The sequence below is a fragment of the Panthera tigris genome, chromosome B2, assembly GCF_018350195.1.
Source record: "Panthera tigris isolate Pti1 chromosome B2, P.tigris_Pti1_mat1.1, whole genome shotgun sequence".
Taxonomy (NCBI): Eukaryota; Metazoa; Chordata; class Mammalia; order Carnivora; family Felidae; genus Panthera; species Panthera tigris.
In genome coordinates, this window is record NC_056664.1 from 93,827,442 (window position 1) to 93,847,668 (window position 20,227).

The following is a 20,227-nucleotide window of genomic DNA, read 5'->3' on the forward strand; positions in this document are numbered from 1 at the left end:
ATTAGTAAACCTCTCAGAACTTGCTTTCCCACCTGTAAAATAGGGAAAATATTTCAAGGGCTAACTATGAGGATTAAATGAAATAATGCAAATAGAGATCCTAAGAATCATAACTATAATCATTAATTAGCTAACAATTATTAAAGCACCTATGGATGTGAACAGGTACTGTTTTAAGTACTTCACATGCACTTTCACATGTAATTCTCACAACACTAAGAGAAAAAGGGACTCTTATCATCCCCATTTCACAGAAGAGAAAAGTGAAGCAATAAAAGGTTAGTTAAGTAACTTGGGGAAATACTCAAGACTCAGAATGCTCAATAAATACATATTGTTCTTATTATCATTTGGAATAATGTTAAAATTATTTAACATGACAGAAGATGTATTCCCCTATTGTAAGATATTATCTATAAAATATGAACCAAGAAATAAAAGCAAATGGCATTTTTTAAAGTAATTCATATGGAACATTAAAACGCACAAAATGTTATCTTCAAAAGCTAATAAGAGATCTGGAAGATCAAAACACATTTATATACAACTACAAAGCCAAAGGGCACGTTTTTGTATATAAACTTTCTGCGTACCTGCACTTCCATAAAATAATTCACAAGACTGATTACAGGCTCCTCTTAATAGCATTTGTACAGCCATACAAAACGTCTCTTCCTTTAGCCAACAATAGAATGAGAATTCAACCCCTTACCCCAGGTAATTGCTTTTTTTTTTTTTTTTTTACCCTTTTTGTTTTCTGTGAACTACCTCCAAGTTACAGAAAATTTCTAAGTAGAGTACAAGTCTTTTTTTTCCCTTATATGAGAGTAAGCTGCCACCATGAAATCCAGTCACCCTTAAATACTTCAGTGTTGTATTTCCTACAAACAAGAGAATCCTCCTACATAACCAGGTAACAACCATCAAAATCAAGAAATTAACCCTGGTACATTACTATAGCTAATCCTTAGACCCCATTTCAAGTTTTACCAATTTCCTAATAATATCCTTTATAGCATTGTGACTGATGAAGTGCATTTAGCTGTTAATGTCTCTTTCACTCCAGTACAGTTCTTCAGTGTGTTCGTAATTTTCATGACCTTGATTGATAGTTTTAAAAACTGCAGGTCATGGGGTGCCTGGGTGGCTCGGTCAGTTGGGCATCCGACTTCGGCTCAGGTCATGATCTCACGGTCCTTGAGTTCGAGCCCCACATCGGGCTCTGTGCTAACAGCTCAGAGTCTGAAGCCTGCTTCAGATTCTGTGTGTCCCTCTCTCTCTGCTCCTCCCCTGCTCATGCTCTGTCTCTCCTGTCTCAAAAATAAATAAAAACATTAAAAAAAATTTATAAAAACTGCAGGTCAGTCAGTTATTTTGGAGAATGTCCCTCCTCTAGAGTTAGTCTGACGTTCTCAAGATTAAATTCAGGGTGTACATCTTTGGCAGGAATATAAAAGTGATGCCAGTCTCAGTGCATCCTATCAGCTGGCACACTGATATGTCTGTTTTGATCACTGCCAAGTTTTTCCACTGTAGTTTTTAATCTCTGTAATTTTTAACTATTCTTTCAGTAGATACTTTGAGACTGTAAACATACTCCCTGCTTCATCAAACTTTCCATTTATTCATTATTTTTTTCAATATAGACTTATGGGTTCCAATTTTATTTGTAATATTTTGCCATCATTATTTATTCAGATGTTCACATCATTTAGCTTTGGCCAGTGGAGTCCATTCAAGTTGGTTCTGTGTCATTCCGACATAATCCTATCACTCTTCGAAAAACTTTCTTGCAATATAAGAGGTTCCAGGCTCATCTTGTACGTTCCCTGACTCAGCTGTGAAATAAGCCATTTCTCTAAAGAGCACTGGTTAATTGAGAACGGTGTTCAGAAGCCAAGAACCGGGTGCCAGGTTTGCTATATCTATCAATCTACACTGAAAACTCTAAGTTCACACTGATATGTCCAATTCTAATCCAACAGCGTATGCTTCATTCTGTTCTCCATTTTGTAACTCCTCTCTCCAACACTGAGAAGCCAGGCTCCCATATGAAGTATACTTACTTATTTGATGAACTGGCCCACCCTCTGTATAACCAATCTCCTGTCACGGACATGCATACTTTACTACACTGATGCCCTCTACCCTACCCAGGCTCTGTCAGTCTACTCTGAGCAACTGTCACCGCTCTCCATGCTGGACATCCTCCATATGCTCTTCCAACTCACATACTCCATGCTGAGCCCCTCTTCTACACAGACAACCTCCTTACCACACCCATGCTCCAAAACCACACATTAGGCCATTATGCATGTGAACACCTTCCTCACTCTGGCCAGGCAACAAAACTTCCCCTATAGGTAAAAACAGTGGACCTCTTAATGCAGATGCTTTTGACTAAGTTGTTCAGGAAGGGAAGAGGAAAATAAATGCAGAGATAATAAAAGATAATAAAAGCAGAGATAATATTAAGAATAGCAAACTATCTCTTTCAAAAACTAAAAGCTTCTTACACCTATAATTTCATTTGCCCTAGAATGGAGTCACATAGTTTAGATTAAGAAAATGAATTTAAAAACCAGACAGACCCTTAAATCCTGGTTCTCCCACTTGGTAGATGAATGACTTAAACAAGTTACATAATCTCTTCAGTTCAAGAGTACCCATCTCGCATGACTGCTATGAAAATAACCCAAGTAAAGCAAATATATGGTAACTGACCTAAAGTCAGCATTCAAGAAATGTTATTATTACTATCTTCTCTTTCACATTATCATTTTTAACACATGTCAAAAGGATACTTATATACAGGTGTATAATTTTATAAGAATTAGTTCTTAGCTTTAATTTCTGAAAGGGTCAGTGTCCCTAAAAAGATTTAAAAACACCTATAATATCTACCTTATGATTACTAACCAAACCACAGCTTCCAGTCTGTCCTACATTTCTGACAAATTATTTTTTAAAATTTTGCCAGGATCATATCATTCTCCTGAATGAAAAGTTATCAGGGGCTGCTGACAGCCTAGAAAACAAAGAAGATTCTTCAATCTGGCAATTAAGGCTTAACACAGCATGACCCCAACCTACCTTTCCAGAATTACACCTCACCCCTCACCTACACAACATTTCTGTTTCAACCATTGTAATTTTATACACTTCTTCATCTACAAGCCCTGGACCATATCTTGGCTAGAATGTTCATCTACCCAATTCACTCCAAGCAAAATTTTGCAATGTTTTTCAAGGTCCAGCATAAAATCCACCTCCTCTTTTTAAAAGTTTCCTTGACTATAGCAGGCAGAAGCAAAGTCTTCCTCCCTTAAAGTCCTAAGCAGTCAGATAATGATGTAATTACTCTTTTATAGGTACATTTATTATCTTACCTGCTAGACTGAATTAAGATCTTTGGGGAGAAAGGACATATGCTTTCTATCTCCAAATAACTGCCATTTATTGAACATACATACCAGTTATTATTTAAAATTTATTCTTCACAATAGTTTTTGAGGTTGGTGTCATTATCTCTATTTTATAGATGAAGAAACCAAGGCTCAAGGATGTTGGAAATGTGCCCAAAATTACATAGCTAGTAAGAAGCAAAAAAACTTTTCCCTAGCATGTTTCACAAAACATGAGATATGTGGAATGAACCCCGGTGGGGGAAAGGATCTCAGGTCAAATAAATTTGGAGGATTAAGAAAGTTAAATCACGATTTTTATCAAATGGTTTCTCAAAGCCTTTTAACAAGCTGCTGATACGCTTTACAAATCTCCAACAGGGCATATTGTATTTTCCAAATGTATTTAGGGATAAAATCCTTTCCTCAAGGACCATCAGCCTTATAGGACTAATGCTCCATAAAACTCATTTCAGGAAATGTGGCAATGTGTTCTGTTGTCTTTGCACAAGCTTTTGCACACACTGGACACTCAGTACACACTTCTTGAAGATAAAAAAATGCCCCTCATACTAATGTAACATATTAATGTAATTCCACATACTGAAGTAAAGAATAAGGTAATTTCACTCCTCTTCTAGCAAGAGGTCTCAAGTATAATAATTATTTCACTAAAAAGTATTCAAATTAAAAAACTAATTTTCATTAGACAGACTAAAAACAAGATTAAGAGAAATCTCTACCTGTGCTTTTATGATATGCATGAATCTTGACATCAACTCAGGACATTCAAGGAGGAAGTGAAAGTGGTCAAATATAATTTTGGGATTTCTAAAAGAAAAATATATTTTGTTTAAATGGACAGGAAGGATGAATAAGTGAAATGCAAATTCAGATATACCGATACTGAAACAAAAGAAAAATATTAATCTACACCTACTATATTTTTACTTGTCATTGAGCATTTTTTGAATTGTAACAGAAAAAAAACATTATTTCTGTTGAGATAAACACTGTAAGCAAAGAAAGAAAAGCCTACAAGAGCAATCTATGAATCCAAGAAAGCCTTACCTATTAACAAAGCATTTTAAAACTTCATCATGTTTGCAGACAAATTCAATGAAACGGGGTGAAGTCATTCTGTGGGGGATAAAAAAATCAGAACGTATGGACTGAAATTGGTGATAAAGCAAATCTGGTAACTATGTATACAATTGGACTGGCTCCTAGCAGAAGAAAAAAAAAAGATCTGTGTTTGGAAAACTAGGCATGCCTAGTCAATTTATAAGATGAAAAAATATATAGAACTTTTCATTAACAGAGGATATGAACAGTGACTTTTTAAAAACCTTGAAATTTAAACATCTCTGCTCTATACACTTTAAATACAAAATTAAGTAATCCTGCACAAAGTGACATTCACCATTCTACATGTTAATCATTTATATAATGCATAAAACTCAAATATTTTAAACCAATTCTAGATTAGTACGATGAGTGTCCTAAAACAGATCAAAACAGAACCTAAAATCAACAAATTATTGTTACTGGAATTACCAAAAAAATCATAGCTTTTCTTCATCTATCAGAAAAGGAAATAATAAGCAGAAACCTTCTTACCCTGGGGGCATCTGACAAGAACAGCACATGTAAAAGGCTTGAATGACAGCACTTAGCCGGTTAGCTGTCATAGAAATAACATCCTGACAGTCTGCACTGGCTTCCTGTTTCCCTCCAAGAGCATCTGGTTTAGATTCCCCTGTGCCAGTGGATAGATTTTCATAGCTCCCAGGTCCTGGAGGTTCAAATGGAGGAATGGAAGTACCATCTTGATCTTGGCCTTTTTGTTTCAGCAAAATAGAAGTGATATCCGTTGAATCCTTCTTGTTTTTCATCAATTCTGTAGCTATTAAAACTAGCCATTCATCTAATGAGTGCCAAAGCAATTCAAGAGGCTAGGAGGAAAACAGAAGGGTTTTTTTAACATCATTCTTAAATTCCAGGATAAAAAAACTCACTCAAGCAAATATTATAAAAGAGAAAATTTACTCTAGCTACTGCTACTTTCCCAAGTTAATGTGACAGCAGTGCCTGAAGGTAAATAACAAAACATATGAATGCCACATAAATAACAATTTCTTCATTTATAGCAAAAATTTAATTTGTATTTATTTATTCCTTGGAATAAAAAGGTAAAACCTAAAATCTAACAAAAAATTCATAAGCAATCTTTCCTCTTTTAAAAATTTTCAAATATTTAGTTCTAAAAGCATATATTACTTTTAAATATACAATCCCCCAACCTTTACTATATTCATGTGTTAACAATTTTCAACTGTCTTTTTTCAATTAAAAAAAAATAAGAAGTCCTAAAAAGTCTAATGAACAGTTTGGTTCTGGGGTGCCTGCCTGGGTTAGCTGGTGGAGCATGTGACTCTTGATCTCAAGGTTGTGAGTTCGAGCTCCACAGAGAGTGTAGAGATCACTAAAAGAAATAAATAAACTTAAAAAATAAAAGCTTTATTGTGCTCTTTTCATGTAATTCATAGAATTTTGAAAATTTATGGTGAGAAATTTAAAATTTTTACATGATATTTATATATATGCACATACATGCATATGCTTTCATACACATATACACAAATTCCATCTAATGACTAGTAACTATCAAAACTGACTAGCAAATCCTTAATTCCAAGTAAAGATTAACAGCTTGAAAAAGAAAAAGGGAGGGAGTAAACTGTTTCTTTTTTTTACACTATTTAAAATATTCCTTTTAAAAATAATGAAATGTCTTTTGTAAACTAACAGCAAATGAAATTTTCTTTTTAAAATATTATGTAATCACAAATGCTACAACAGGACTAAGTACTAAAGGAGATGAAATATTTACATCATCCCTAATAACTAGTAATTTTTAACAAGCAGAAGTATAAATGCCCAAGTACTATCAAAAGAAGGCTACCAGGGATCTAATATACAACATCATGTCTAGTTTTCAATACTGTATTGTAAATTGAAAGCTACCATGGGGGCACCTGGGTGGCTCAGTCGCTTAAGCGTCTGACTTCGGCTCAGGTCACGATCTTATGGTTCATGAGTTTGAGCCCCATGTTGGGCTATATGCTGACAGCTCAGAGCCTGGAGCCTGCTTTGGATTCTATGTCTCCCTCTCTCTCTGCCCCTCCTCTGCTCATGCTCTATCTCTCTCAAAAATAAATAAACATTAAAAAAAAATTTTTTTTAAGTTACTATGAAAGTAAAGCTTTAATGTTGTCACCATGACAAGAAAATGGTAATAATGTGAGTGAAGGATGTGTTAACTGACCTTATTGTGGTAATGTATATGTGTATCAAATTATCAAATTATACACCTTGAGCTTACACAATATTATATGTCAATTATATCGCAATGAAACTGGTGGGAAAAAAGGTCTGCAAGAACATTTTTAACCTCAAATAAAAATTAACAGTCAGGGTCAAGGAGAAAGATAGCACTTAAATGCTCCTTCATTCCTACACTATTGTTTTGTTTTGTTTTTGCTTCCAACTGTATTAGTCTCTTTTTATTCTTTTAGTAATCTTTCCCAGAGTTCACTACTTCTGTTTGTAGGTCATGAAATGTGTAAAGAATCCACTTCCAAATGTTGGCACAGCTATGAGCATGGTCTTTCCATTTACTTGAACTCAGAATTAAGACTTTGGGTTCTTGTTTTTAATACTGCAGTCCCAGAAGTAGTTCTCACTGTAGACTTATCTGCAGGAAGTCTTATGCTTTCTAGCAGTAGTCTACAACCAGGCTCTAGCTTCCGCAGGACACTACACAGGGTGGATTTAAATATGTACTAAACGAAGAGGCCATTCTCTCAAATGAGTTTAAATGCGTATTTTTTTTTTCTTAAACACAATGCCTCTACTCCAAATAAATCAAGGTCAAAATCAATGAAGAGCTCAAGATGACATCAGTCCCATTTGTCTAAGTCCTGGTGTTGTGTGGATGAGGAGCCACCACTCATGACAACAGGGGATACATCCAGAGTAACAGCCAAATTCGTTAACATGTTTCCATTTCTAAACCATCATTAAAGGACGTATGTGGGGTCACACCACTCTCACGGTAGTCCAGCAGGGCAACCATGCCATCTAGATTCATGTTTTCATCAATAAAGAAGTGGTCATTTTTGAAATTAGCAAGGATGTGCCTGATTCGTTCTGCAGGCCCTGTTATAAAAGGTTTTACTCTTTCTGGCCTCTGTTCTTCGAGCTTGCTTTGGATTGATTTCATTTGATGTACTTCTTGTAGGCTTCTTTTGTGAAGCTGGTTTCCTGCAAGTGATGGTTCATGACAACATCAACACCAGTGATTACTGTGCTTTTGGTACCTTCACACACATGACCTTCAGCGGAGGCATTTCCACCAATGAACGATCCACCAATGTTACCCTCGGTCCTACCAACCATGTTCCCCTCCACCTCCAGGCACAACCCACCCATGATCTCCAGATCTTATAGATGTCAGAGAACATCTCATCATGACTGATGAGGTCCTGGTAGATAATCATGATGGCATCTGGAGAGAGACGATGGCAGCACTATCTTAGCAGGAGCAGGGAGCCCTAAACGTGGTGCAGAAGAAGTCACACTGGGTGTGTGACGAAGAAGTTGGGGGGCAGGGGGAGTTTGAAAAGCTATATACCATTTTAAATATTACTGTTGAGAATGATAAACTGTCTTTCTGCAAATGAATATAAGAGTTAATCTTTTTGTTTCTTATGGGATCACAGAATGCTACAAACTAGACGATGCGCTTCAGAAAGACCCACAATATTTCAACCAAAAGAAATGTTACTTTTAAATATTAGAGTCTTACTTTACGGAAAGAGATTACACAACTATAATTGGAAGTTTAAGAAATGTTTAAATAACATGTTCTTCCAGGAAATTCTTTATCATTATTTTCTAACAAGTTCTTCTGCTATGTATTCAGCTTTTCTTCAGGTTTGCAGAACATTGTCTTTTTGATAATATTTATTTGACTTACTAGATTTGCAAATAATTAAATCAATCTTAAGTCTTCACTTAAACATTAAACCAAAAAGCAGAAAACAAAACAAAATAAAGCAAAAAAAGCTCCCCCTATCATCAACAAAAACCTAGTCCCTTCTTTCAACAAATATTTAGTTAGTACATACTACATAAACAGGTAGGCAAAGTGAGAAACTGATTATACTCTCGCAGGTTGAAATAAGCACCCCTCTCCCCAACAAAGAGGGCTCTTCCATGGTTAGGCGTAGCAGCTGCAAGATTCAGGATCCCTGAGCTGCTTCAAAGGAAGGGTAAGAGGCACCAGCTGCCATAAACACTGACATGATACCTGCACAGAAAAGGTCTTAATTCTCGTGAGCAAAACATCAAACCCGCTGTAAAGAATGAAAAAGAACATTTTACGTCAGTAAAACTTTTAGCTTTACATCACAAAATGAACTTCCAAAATAGAAAGAACAGGTGGTAATGTAAAACTTCTTGAAACAAAAGGCAAAAGGAATAATTGGCCTCTAAATGAGGACTGCAACCTAGAAAAACAGCACACTGGATAGAGATGAAGCCTAAGGCAAGAAATGATACCTGCTGCTCACACAGATGAGAGCACTGAGCCTGAACCAGCAACAACCAGCAACAATCCCATTTTTTTCTTTCTCTTTCCTTCTTTCTTTCCTTTTTTTTTTTTTTTTTAATGTAGGTTCCACACCCAGCATGGAGCCCAAAGAGGGGTTCAAACTCACAACCCTGAGCTCAAGACCTGAGCTGAGATCATGAGTTGGACGTTTAACTGATTGAGCCACTCAGGCACCCAACAATCCTATTTTTAAATACTGACAATGTGTAAAAATTAAAGGCAAGTTTTGAATAATCCAGAAATAATTTTTAAAGCCCATATCTGTGTAAAAATGATAGTCTAGAAAGACTTTCAATAAAGGAACACAGCAAAAATTAAAACAGAATGAGGAGAAAAAAGAAGTAGTACGTCATCTTAGGCCTTTCTTTTCTCTTTTTCGTATCTTTTCTTTCTTCATTCACATATGTATTAAAACTAAATCCCAACCTCAAGGTATTTTTACCTACAGAGTTTTCCTTTGAAGATCTGTTCACAAAGTTCATGCCTCAACAACAAAAAAAGTACTGTGAAAATAACTTTAATTTCTAACTGTGGTACTAGCCACAGATAAAAAGGATTAAAATAAATTTTTAAAATTAAAAATAAACAATTTCAAGCCTTATCTATGATGCTTTCTATATTCATAAGTAATAATGATAAAAACATTAGCTAAGACCCAAAAAAAATAAAGATATAAAGCACCGTATATATCAACTTTTACTGAAAATTGAGTCAATGACTGTGGAAAACATTAGCAGATCTCGCCATTGTGAAATATTGCTTCATTTCACATTATTGACAATCATACATAATTTTCAAAACATTTTAAGTTCTATTTCAAAGCTATAATATATAATCTCAAACTTGCTGGACAATTTTTTAAAAATTTAAGATCCATGTACCAACGTGAGATATGAATTTGACAGGAAAGCATTACTAAATTAAGTTCTTTAATAGTATCTTGAAATACACTCTTGAAATTTAACAGTATAGTCTCACTATTCTCAACTTGACAATGTCAAATGTTACGATCCAAAATATAAGATTTTGAAGTTAAAAGTTTCTCATTCTCAGCTCCAAACTCTCCCAATTACAATTCTATGTAAGTATTAATAGTCACAGCTTACTAGTCACAAAAGAAGAGCATATCAAGATTCAGTAAGTCTAAATTGTCTTCCCCATGTTCACACTGCTTCAATAAACATAACTACCTTCTCCTTCAGACGCTCCGAAGTTCCCAAGGCATTAGATAAAAATCTCTTAACACTGAAAAAATGGCTAAGTGTTAAGATTAACTTAAAAGATTTCTAAGATAAATCAGAAAACTAGTAACAGGATGTTAAACAATTTCACCTACTAAAACCACATGGCCTATAAACCCACTCATTCGTAATGGAAAACCCATTAGTTAATCCTAACAATACAGTGACATGTTAGAGTACCTAGTTAATGAAATGGAAAGTAGGGATCAATGGCTACCTTAGACAAAATGTGGTAAAAATTAAAATGGTATTTTCCAGTCTAACATTGCAGGAACTCAGGAAATGGTTATGATCTTTACAACTCTGAATCACCCCACAATGAACAGAAGATTTTATATAAATAGATGACAATGTAGTTTCTATTTTTTATCCTTGTAAGTGGGAGGGCATCATTTTGTCATCCTCCAGTCATAAAATATAATTCATAAAATTATATGTCAAGAGACTAATAAATTTTTAAGAGTAACATTTAATGTTTTTAAAAACATAGGTAGTTTTGTAATAAAAATGTTTTACCGAAGTGTAAGGTCAAAATTAAAAAAAAAAAAAAAAACAACAACAACAGTCAAGGCAAAAGCAGTTGTCAATGATGCATAAAACAATCCCTTAAAAAAGATACTAACAAATGAAATAAGATAGAAAAAAAAGAGCTTTTTGTAATATATATGTCATTGATATAATAATCAAAACAGAGTTTAGATTTCACAAAAGAAAAGCTCAAAGAAAACCAGGGATACCCTTTTCTACTCTGTTATACCAGTATTGACTGGCTAAATAGGAAACTAACATTTTAAATCAAGCACAAAATTCCTATAGAGATGCTACGAATTAACACATACTTATTTTCTGATCATTAGCAAACACATGGCAGACTCAAATTTTAACCAAAAAAACAAAAAAAACCAAAAACAAAAACAAAAAACAGACACAAGTGAATATAATCTACACCCAATTTGGAGAATAGTGACTTTATCTATGCCTGATTTGATTTTCTATTCATCATTATAGATAAGTAGAAAGGATAAGCAGAAAATTAAATCAGCACAAGCCATACCAGAATACATTAAGAACAACTGCATGTAATGTGACTATTTAAGCAGTAAAACTCACTTAAAATAACACTGACAAAATAGTGGATCAATATTTAGATTCAAATTTTACAAAGATAGTCACTTATGACTCCAAACTAGTATTGAAGAAGTGGTATGTGAAAAGCCAAAATTTGAATTACAAAAAGTTGTATAACTGCCTTCTTCCAGGAGGTGGCACAATAGGGGAAAAAAAGGAAAAAAATAAGAATCAATCTCTTTCTTTCTCTCTCTTTCTCTCTCTCTCTCTCTCTCTCTCTCTCACACACACACACACACACACACACACACACACACACACACAGATGAAAACTCTTTTCTGCACTAACTCTTTAGAAACAGTGAAGAACACAAAAAGATGCAAGACCCTTACACACATCTTTCTAAAAGCCTATTGTACCTATTTTAGCTATTAAAATCCACCAGTGTCAAAATGCTTACAAAGCACTTATTTGTAGGTGCCCAAAAAGTTCCATGTAAGAAAAGAATCACTTAGCATTGGTCATTAGTTTTACTTCAAATTTTACAGACAGTAAAGCTGTCAATCATAACTAGTTTTTTAGAAAGCGACAAATAAAAATGTTTTTATCACTTTTTGGATAGATAACCTATATTTATACTCGAAAGATTATTTAAAGAAATACAAACCTTCATGAACCCAAAAGCAAATTTTATACCATGAAAATTTCTTAAGATAAGTTACCTTTAAAAAGCTAATATGAAAACAGTTATAAAGTTACACACTTGTCCAAAATCTGAGTTATTTAAAAATACGCCTCAAGAAAAAAAAAGCCTTAACAATAACAATTATATTCACATTCATTTTGCTTAATTCATAAAATTATACTTTAACTTAGGTAGCAACACTGTCTTGGGTCTTACAGGAAGCAGCTGAAGCAATACAAATATTTTAAGCAAATATCTCAGGGTGCCGGGGTGATTAAGTCGGTTAAGCATCTAACTCTTGATTTTGGCTCAGGTCATGATCTCACAGTTCATGAGATTGATACCTCCATCAGGCTCTACGCTGACTTTGATGAGCCTGCTTGGATTCTCTTTCTCTCTCCCTCTCTCTCTGTCCCTCCCCTGCTTGTACTCTCTCTCTCTCAAAATAAATAAATATATTTTTTTTAATTTTTAAGAAGAGAAAAGAAAATATCTCAATGATTCTTCCTTGAAGTGATCCCAGGAATTAATTGGTAGTAAACACAGGAAATGAAAGTAAACTTACTTTTAAAACACATATATGGACACACACATTAACTCCCTTCTGAAAATATGCAATAATAACCTCTAAATAGAAACTAGGTATTTTCAGAAGGGAGTGGGGAGAAGAAATGGGTTATATAGGTGATGGGGATTAAGGAAGACACTTGTGATGAGCACTGGGTGATGTATGAAATTGCTGAATCACTATATTGTACCCCTGACACTAACATAATACTGTATGTTAACTAACTGGAATTAAAATAAAAACTTTAAAAAAAGTGGACACAAGGAAAAAAAAGAAAACTAGTTATTTTCTTTACTTCTGAATAATTTTTTAAAAAGCATGATGGCTGCATATTGCTACATTTAAAACCTGTAATCCAATTTAAAAAAGTAGATTTAAGTATTAAGTATCTTTACCCTTTGAATACAACACTAATGGAATTTAAATGTTACTTGTAAGAAAAATACCGAAAGCTTACCACTTAAGAATTGCTGTTGATTACACAGGGATGAAAGGAGAAATGTGTGTCTAACTTAAAATGTGATAGGAGTATGAACCAAACTTAGTTTATGAGGTTTCTGACTAATGAATGCATGCTTTGTCAAATTCATCTCTTTTTTGTCTATCTTCTTAACAACATCATATACTTTTCTGACCTTGAACACCTGGCTTCTTGGAGTTTTATTCCCATTGTAGCCCAAATCGATTCCATTACTGGGAGAGGATGGACCAATTCGAAAGACATGACAAAATATCCTCACAATCCTTAAAAGGCTCTTCATTTGAGCATCATAATTACTAGACAAGCTGAAAATAAAAGTTAAAATACGAACAGGTTAGGTGGAATAAAACAAATTACATCTTAAAATACTTAATTTAAAACATTTTCATCACATTAATCATCTGTTTCCTAATATAACTAGCGAAGTTCCTTCCTATTGTGATAGGGAACAGAATGCTTTGTTTAATAGGAAGTTGCTATACATTATTTGGATTGCATATGAATGAATTATTAATGTTTAAGCAACCAGAGTAGAACCAATAATCAAAGCACAAATATGAAGGAAAGCACCAACAGTTGGTTTCTTGAGGCATCAACTTTAAGCAATCTCTAACTTTCACTTCCAAAAGTATATTTATAAATTAAACGGACTCTTAGGAATTCTGAGGACATTTCACAGAGAAATAGAAATGTTGATTATGTGCTCAAGTCAACCTACAACTCCATTATAGAAGCTGAACTTTCTACTCTATCCATAACCTCATTTCCCCTCCTCACCCCAGAATAGTAACCAATTGTTCACATATAGTAGAACACTTACAAATTGAATAATCTTAAAGTTAATATCAGCATCAAGGAAGTTCTCTAATGGTAGTCTTAGTAGTCTTATGACTCTACATAAATATAGGATATACACACCACTGTGAAGAAAAAAAGAACTCAAATCCAATTAACACAACAATACTGAATATAATATAAACCTTCTTTGACAAATCAAAAACCCCTTCATTATTTTATAGTGCCTGGGAATTGTTCATCGTTACAAATATCAATCAACTATTCTTCCATAGAGAAATTGTAGGAGTTAGGCTAAATCTGTATTGAAACCAGTGACAGATCTTTAAAAAAAAAAATGTTTGTTGTTGTTGTTCAGGGGGTTAATTTGGAATCTCTAACATCAGTTATCTTGTATTTTAATGGTAGCACAAAAGCAGAGTAAAGAGTTACATAAACTTTTGGGCAGAATGGTTATGATTGTATATATTAATTATCATAGCTTACCCTAAATTCTCCCAAGTGTATTTTACCCAGCTCATAGAGATGAAAAGTCAAGGAGATGAAAAGTACAGCATAGGGAATATACTCAATAATACTGTAATAACACTGTATGGTGACATATAGTAACTATACATATCATGTTGAGCCCTGAGTAACATGGAATTGTTGAATGACTATGTTATACACCTGAAATTTACACATTGTATGTCAACTATATGTCAATAATAATAATTAAAAGGATTAGTAGGGTGAGTGGGTGGCTCAGCTGATTAAGCGTCCGACTCTTGGTTTCGGCTCAGGTCAAGACCTCACGGTTCTTGGGTTCAAGCCCCGTGTTGGGCTCTGTGCTGGCAGTGCAGAGCCTGCTTGGGATTCTGTCTCTCCATCTCCTTCTGCCCCTCCCTCACTCACTCTCTCTCTCAAAATAAATAAACAAACTTAAAAATAAAATAAAATAAATAAAATGCATAAGTAATGTGGAAATAGCAAATGCCTACTTCTAAGAATTCCAGTGTGTAAGTGCCAACTAGAGCGTATTTTCTCTGCTGGTGACATGTGAACCCAAAATTTCCTGACATTTTCACTTCAATATTCATGTTGTTTCTCATTCTAAGAATTATTAAATTGTTAAAAATATTCAATAAAAATTAGCTATCAGTTACAACTGTTAGTAAAATATGACAGTTACTGCTATCTATACTGTATTGAACTGGGATACCTACATCATATTAACAAAATTTTTTGTTTTAGTAACTTTGTATTGATTTTTATGTATTTGTCTTTATGAAGTGTTTCTAATTTTATATCAGATTGTTGAGACTAACAAAACAGAAATGTAGTTTGACTGAAACTACTTCCTTCTTTTATTGTGTTGTGACTATTGGAAAAGTTAACTATGATGACTCTCAAATTTTTCTATGAGAAAGAGGTGAATTTGACTTTCCTCTGCAAAATTACCATACATTTAAATATTTAAATAACTGACCTAGGAAACATTTCATGACTTAAGAAGTATTTTCTGAACAATGGAATCTGAATACGACTCTCAATTATAAACACTATCTAATAATTTTATATTACTATAACCAGTTTAAAATTTTTCCAAGCTGAATCACTGATTTAAAAAATGTTATTTTTCACTTTACAACAAGTGAAATATCTTTAGTACTATACAAAAATATCACAAAATCTAAACTTCATCATATCTTTCTCCACTTGATCATAAAATGATAATTTCTTCCCAAGCCATAAGGTCTCAATATAAAAGTTTTAACATTAGTTTCCTAAATCAAGGCCCTATCAATGAACTTACCTTTGGTTTATATGTGAAAGTATACTTTCATTCAATGTCTTACTAAGCAAACAGCTGTGATTTCTCTGTTCATTTGCACATTGATAACTATCTTTATCTTTAATCATAAGTATACAGAAAGTAAGATAATTCACTTATTTAGTCAAACACATTATGTGCAAAAGGGACTGCAAATAAATATTTATTATCTAGGGGCACCCGGGTGGCTCAGTTGGTTGAGTGTCCAACTTTGGCTCAGGTCATGATCTTGCAGTTTGTGAGTTCAAGCCCTGTGTCGGGCTCTGTGCTGACACTCTTGAGTCTGGAGCCTGCTTCAGATTCTGTGTCTCCCTGTCTCCCTGTCCCTGTCTCTCTCTCTCTCTCTCTCTCTCTCTCTCTCTCTCTCTCTCAAAAATAAATTTTAAAAAACATTAAAAAAAATTTTTAAGTACATATTTATTATCTTTAGTAAATATTCCCAGAATTGGTTAGACAAAAGGCTATCCATTTTTTCAAAAGTAAGCTAATTAACTTCTCAATTGTCACTAAATATATATTTGAATCAGTTTTCTTAATTAAAATTTCTATTAAACTGGCCAAAATTATATCCCATTGTGGGTTAAGAAGCATAAAATGATTTATAAATTAATGAACAAAAGGGAGACAATTTGCAAAAGTACCATGAAACATAAACCCTCAGGAGGGAGTAATTTGTATTTGAGACCCTCTTATTCTACACCTTGGCAGCTGTGAGGCAATAGAAAACATATATATTGGTCTCTACCCCTGGTTCCTGGTACAAAGCTCCTAAAACCCTCATAATTTCCTGATAAGAGCACTAGGAACATCTTTTGTTCTAATATTTGGTCTTTGACTGCTGTTCCTGATACAGAGTTCCTAAATCTCTTGTCATTTCCTGGGTGACAGCAGTTGTCTTTTGTTCTACTGAAGTGAATCTCAGTGGGCTCCTGGATGGAGGCTGGTCACCAGAAAGACTAAGCCACGATTAGAAGCTTAGAATTTCCAGCCCCACCCCACGTTATCCAGAGAGGGGAGAAGGACTGGAAATGGAGTTAATGATCAACATGCCTACAGGGTAAAGCCTCCACAAAAAGCCCAAAACTATGGGGTTCAGGGAACTTCCAGATTAGTGAACACGTCCACATACTGGGAGGGTGACACCCTCAACTCCATGGGGACAGAAGTTCCTGTGCTCGAGATCCTCCAATACCTTTTTCTTTGTATCTCTTCATCTGGCTGATCATCTGCATCCTTTATTGTGTCTTTTAATAGACTGGTAAATCTAAATAAGTGTTTCCCCGAATACTGTGAGCTGTTCTAAAAAATAACCAAACCCAAGGGGAAGGAGGTCATGAGAACTTCTAATTTGTAGTGAAGTCAGACAGAAGTTATGGCTAACCTGGGGATTTACTACTTGGAATTGGCATCTGAAAGTGGGAGCAGTCTCATAAAAAAGAGTCCTTAACCTATGAGATTTGATGTGTCTCTAGATGGATAGTTTTCAAAGCTGAGAAAAGCTGTACACCAGCTGGTGTTTAAAGAATTGCCTGGTGTGGGGAATGAAGAACCCACACAACTGGCGAGGGTGGTAACAGTGTCAGGTAAAGGTAGTAAAGGAGAAACACGGGACTTCCCAAAACAGTAAACAACACAATAAATTCTAATATAATTCTAATAACCAATACTCACTACCAATCTCAAGAAAAAGATACTTAGGGGTACCAGGTGGCTCAGTAGGCTGAACGTCAGATTTCGGCTCAGGTCATGATCTTGCCGCTGTTAGCGCAGAGCCTGCTTCAGATCCTCTGTCCCCCTTTCTTCCCCTCCCCACTCTCTCTCAAAAATGAATAAACATTTAGAAAAATAAAAAGATACTTAGAGCCCCAAAATGGCCATAATTAACAGATTTCATAGAGCATTTGAAAAGTAGCACTGTAGGTGGTGAGGCAGTGCAGTTTACTAAAACAGTTTTAAAACTCGTTCTGGCCATGGCCCCTTTTTCCTACCGTACTTCTGTTCCACTCATCTCCCTGTTACTTTTTTTTTAATTTTTTTTTTTTTAATGTTTATTCATTTTTGAGAGACAGAGAGAGACAGAGCATGAGCGGGGAAGGGGCAGAGGGAGGGAGACACAGAATCTGAAGCAGGCTCCAGGCTCTGAGCTGTGAGCACAGAGCTCAACGCAGGGCTTGAACTTACGAACTGTGGCATCATGACCTGAGCCGAAGTCCGACGCTCAACCGACTGAGACACCCAGGTGCCCCTCTCCCTGTTACTTTTAAGAGCTAGATTGGAACCCAGAATCTGCTCTCTATTAATGAGAATAGGAATCCTCACTCTTCTATGTATTAGCTTGGTCAATTGCTAACTTCAGTTTTCTTCCATGTAAAATGGAAATTACTACCTAAATAAAATTATTGTGAGGTTTAAATAAAATAATGTATTTCAATGCTCTTTAGCTTAGTGTCTGGTTGTTAAGTATTAAAGGTGAACTTAAAATAAAATCATAAACATTTAAAAACATAGGCCTTCTCATTACTGTGGAAAAGCAAAAAATAGGACAAAAGATTTAGGTAGAAAAAAACAGGACATTTTTCTAATATAGGAAAACAGGGTGTTTAAAATAATCATCATTATCTCTGGCATTTTCCATTTATATAATCATCATCACCATCTCAACTATGGGCCAAACATTATGCTTGGCACTTTACAGTATCTTATCATTACATTTTTACAACAATTCGTTAAGAAGATATTTACTATCATTTTCCAATAAGGAAACAAAATCCTGACTAGGCTGTAAATTAAATACAGGGAGAGATCTTGTCTGTTTTATTCACAATCATCTACCAGATGGCCTGGGGGGATGGTAGGCACTCAAAAATATGTATTAGACGGATGGGTAGATGAAAAAGGGAAACTCAAAACAGTCACTTGCTGAGATCACACAGTAAATAGTGATATCTGGATTTAAACCTGAGTCTGGCAGACTCCTGAGCCATGCCTTTAGTATGTCTGAATCACAGAAAGCCCTCATTAAATAAATGGATTAATGGAAACGACTAAATAAAATGAGAACATTATATAAAGGTGAAATTCAATGAATCCCATAAAAAGAATTTTAAGTAGTCTCAAAGTTAGAAACTGAATTATAAAAAATTAGCAAATAGTATAGTGAGTAGAACTGAAGAAAGACTTAATGGCTAAAAGAAAACAAGAGGGTAACCTTGGTACCATGAAGTTTAAGGGGCCTAGCAAAGATCCTTCTACATAAATGTTATAGAGTGTGATTCTGGTCTGAGTATATGAAAACCCCAAAGGACGACAGAAACAAGGGGATAACATAATGGACTTGACAATGTAGCTGATATATAGAAATATCATGGAGTTGGGAGGAAGAAACTCCAGTTGCGACCACAGAGATAAGACCATGACCTGTTCTAAGAGTTGGGTGTATTAAGAGAAGTGAAATGAAAACTACCCAGGGAAAAGCATCCATATTAGAAGTAGGCCAAATTTATAAGCTAAGAAAGAATACATTAACCGTTTCTAAGGGGCTGTTTGTTCCTATTTGGGGCAGCTAACCATATACAATAATGTAAAGTTGCAGGAAAAGGCATATATAGAAATGCAAGTAATATAAAGGTATTACCTCCAAGAACATAAAAATCAGCCATTAAAACCATAGCGTCTTTTGGAAAGAATAAAGAACTGAACAGAGGGGGACAGTTTAGGGCAAACACTTTGTAAGGAATCATGAAGGTATGCTGAGACCCTGAACAGTAGCCTGTACCCAGAGTTCTATAAATTAGAGATCACGATTTGATTCCCAAACTATTTTCTTGGGGGAGGAACATCAACAACAAAAGACTCCTAAATTTCCTTGATTCTTCTTCATGTATATTTTACTTAGATGACTAACCTATCATTTTATAAAATTTTAGAAACCTATCCAAATCCAAGGTAAGTCCCTATTTTTCTTCACTCTAGAGAGACTAAAATTTCCCAGTAATAGTTGATTGCTCTGGTCCGTTAAAACAAAACAATAATAAGTCAGCAAAATTTTAGAACATCTTACCACTGACAAAAACATCCAACAAAATAAACTATTCCCAGAAAAGCCTGAAAGGAGACAAAGCTGACATATTCTGCTGCCTATTGATTTGCTTATATTTTGAAACACTTACCTAAGCAGTTTATGGCCATTTGTTGTGGCAACTTCAGCAAGGCTTGTTAGAATCTTCAGGTACTGGCTTTCACTTTGCTGAGACAAATGTTCCAGAACTTGTCGTAACTAAATTTTTTACAAATAAAAAAATGTGATTACACAATAATCCATTAAACTTTATCAAGAAAGTAAGTACCTATTAGTTTAAAAAGTATCCCAAAGCCATTTAGTTTAAATCAACTCCTTTACAGTTATTTTGCCTTACAAAACTAATACAGAGATAAGATAACAAAAAATCTTTTCAAAATTACCCAGTAAAAAAGCAATAGAAAATATAAACAGAA

The 20,227-nt window shown here is 34.6% G+C and overlaps 1 protein-coding gene and 1 pseudogene across 11 annotated transcripts in view; both read right to left on the minus strand.

Moving 5' to 3' along the window:
- HACE1 (HECT domain and ankyrin repeat containing E3 ubiquitin protein ligase 1) overlaps positions 1-20,227 on the minus strand; it is a 121,054-nt gene that overhangs the window by 52,770 nt on the left and 48,057 nt on the right. For 10 of the 11 annotated variants that reach the window (XM_042986891.1, XM_042986890.1, XM_042986883.1 and 7 more), the window contains 5 exons: positions 19,903-20,009; positions 13,280-13,430; positions 5,025-5,359; positions 4,476-4,544; positions 4,148-4,235 (listed from right to left, as the gene is read on the minus strand). In XM_042986891.1, the coding sequence (XP_042842825.1) occupies positions 4,148-4,235; positions 4,476-4,544; positions 5,025-5,359; positions 13,280-13,430; positions 19,903-20,009 (750 nt within the window). The remainder of the gene's footprint in view (positions 1-4,147; positions 4,236-4,475; positions 4,545-5,024; positions 5,360-13,279; positions 13,431-19,902; positions 20,010-20,227) is intronic. The other variant, XM_042986885.1, reaches the window with a different exon arrangement.
- Positions 7,203-8,286, minus strand: LOC102955809 (annotated as a pseudogene).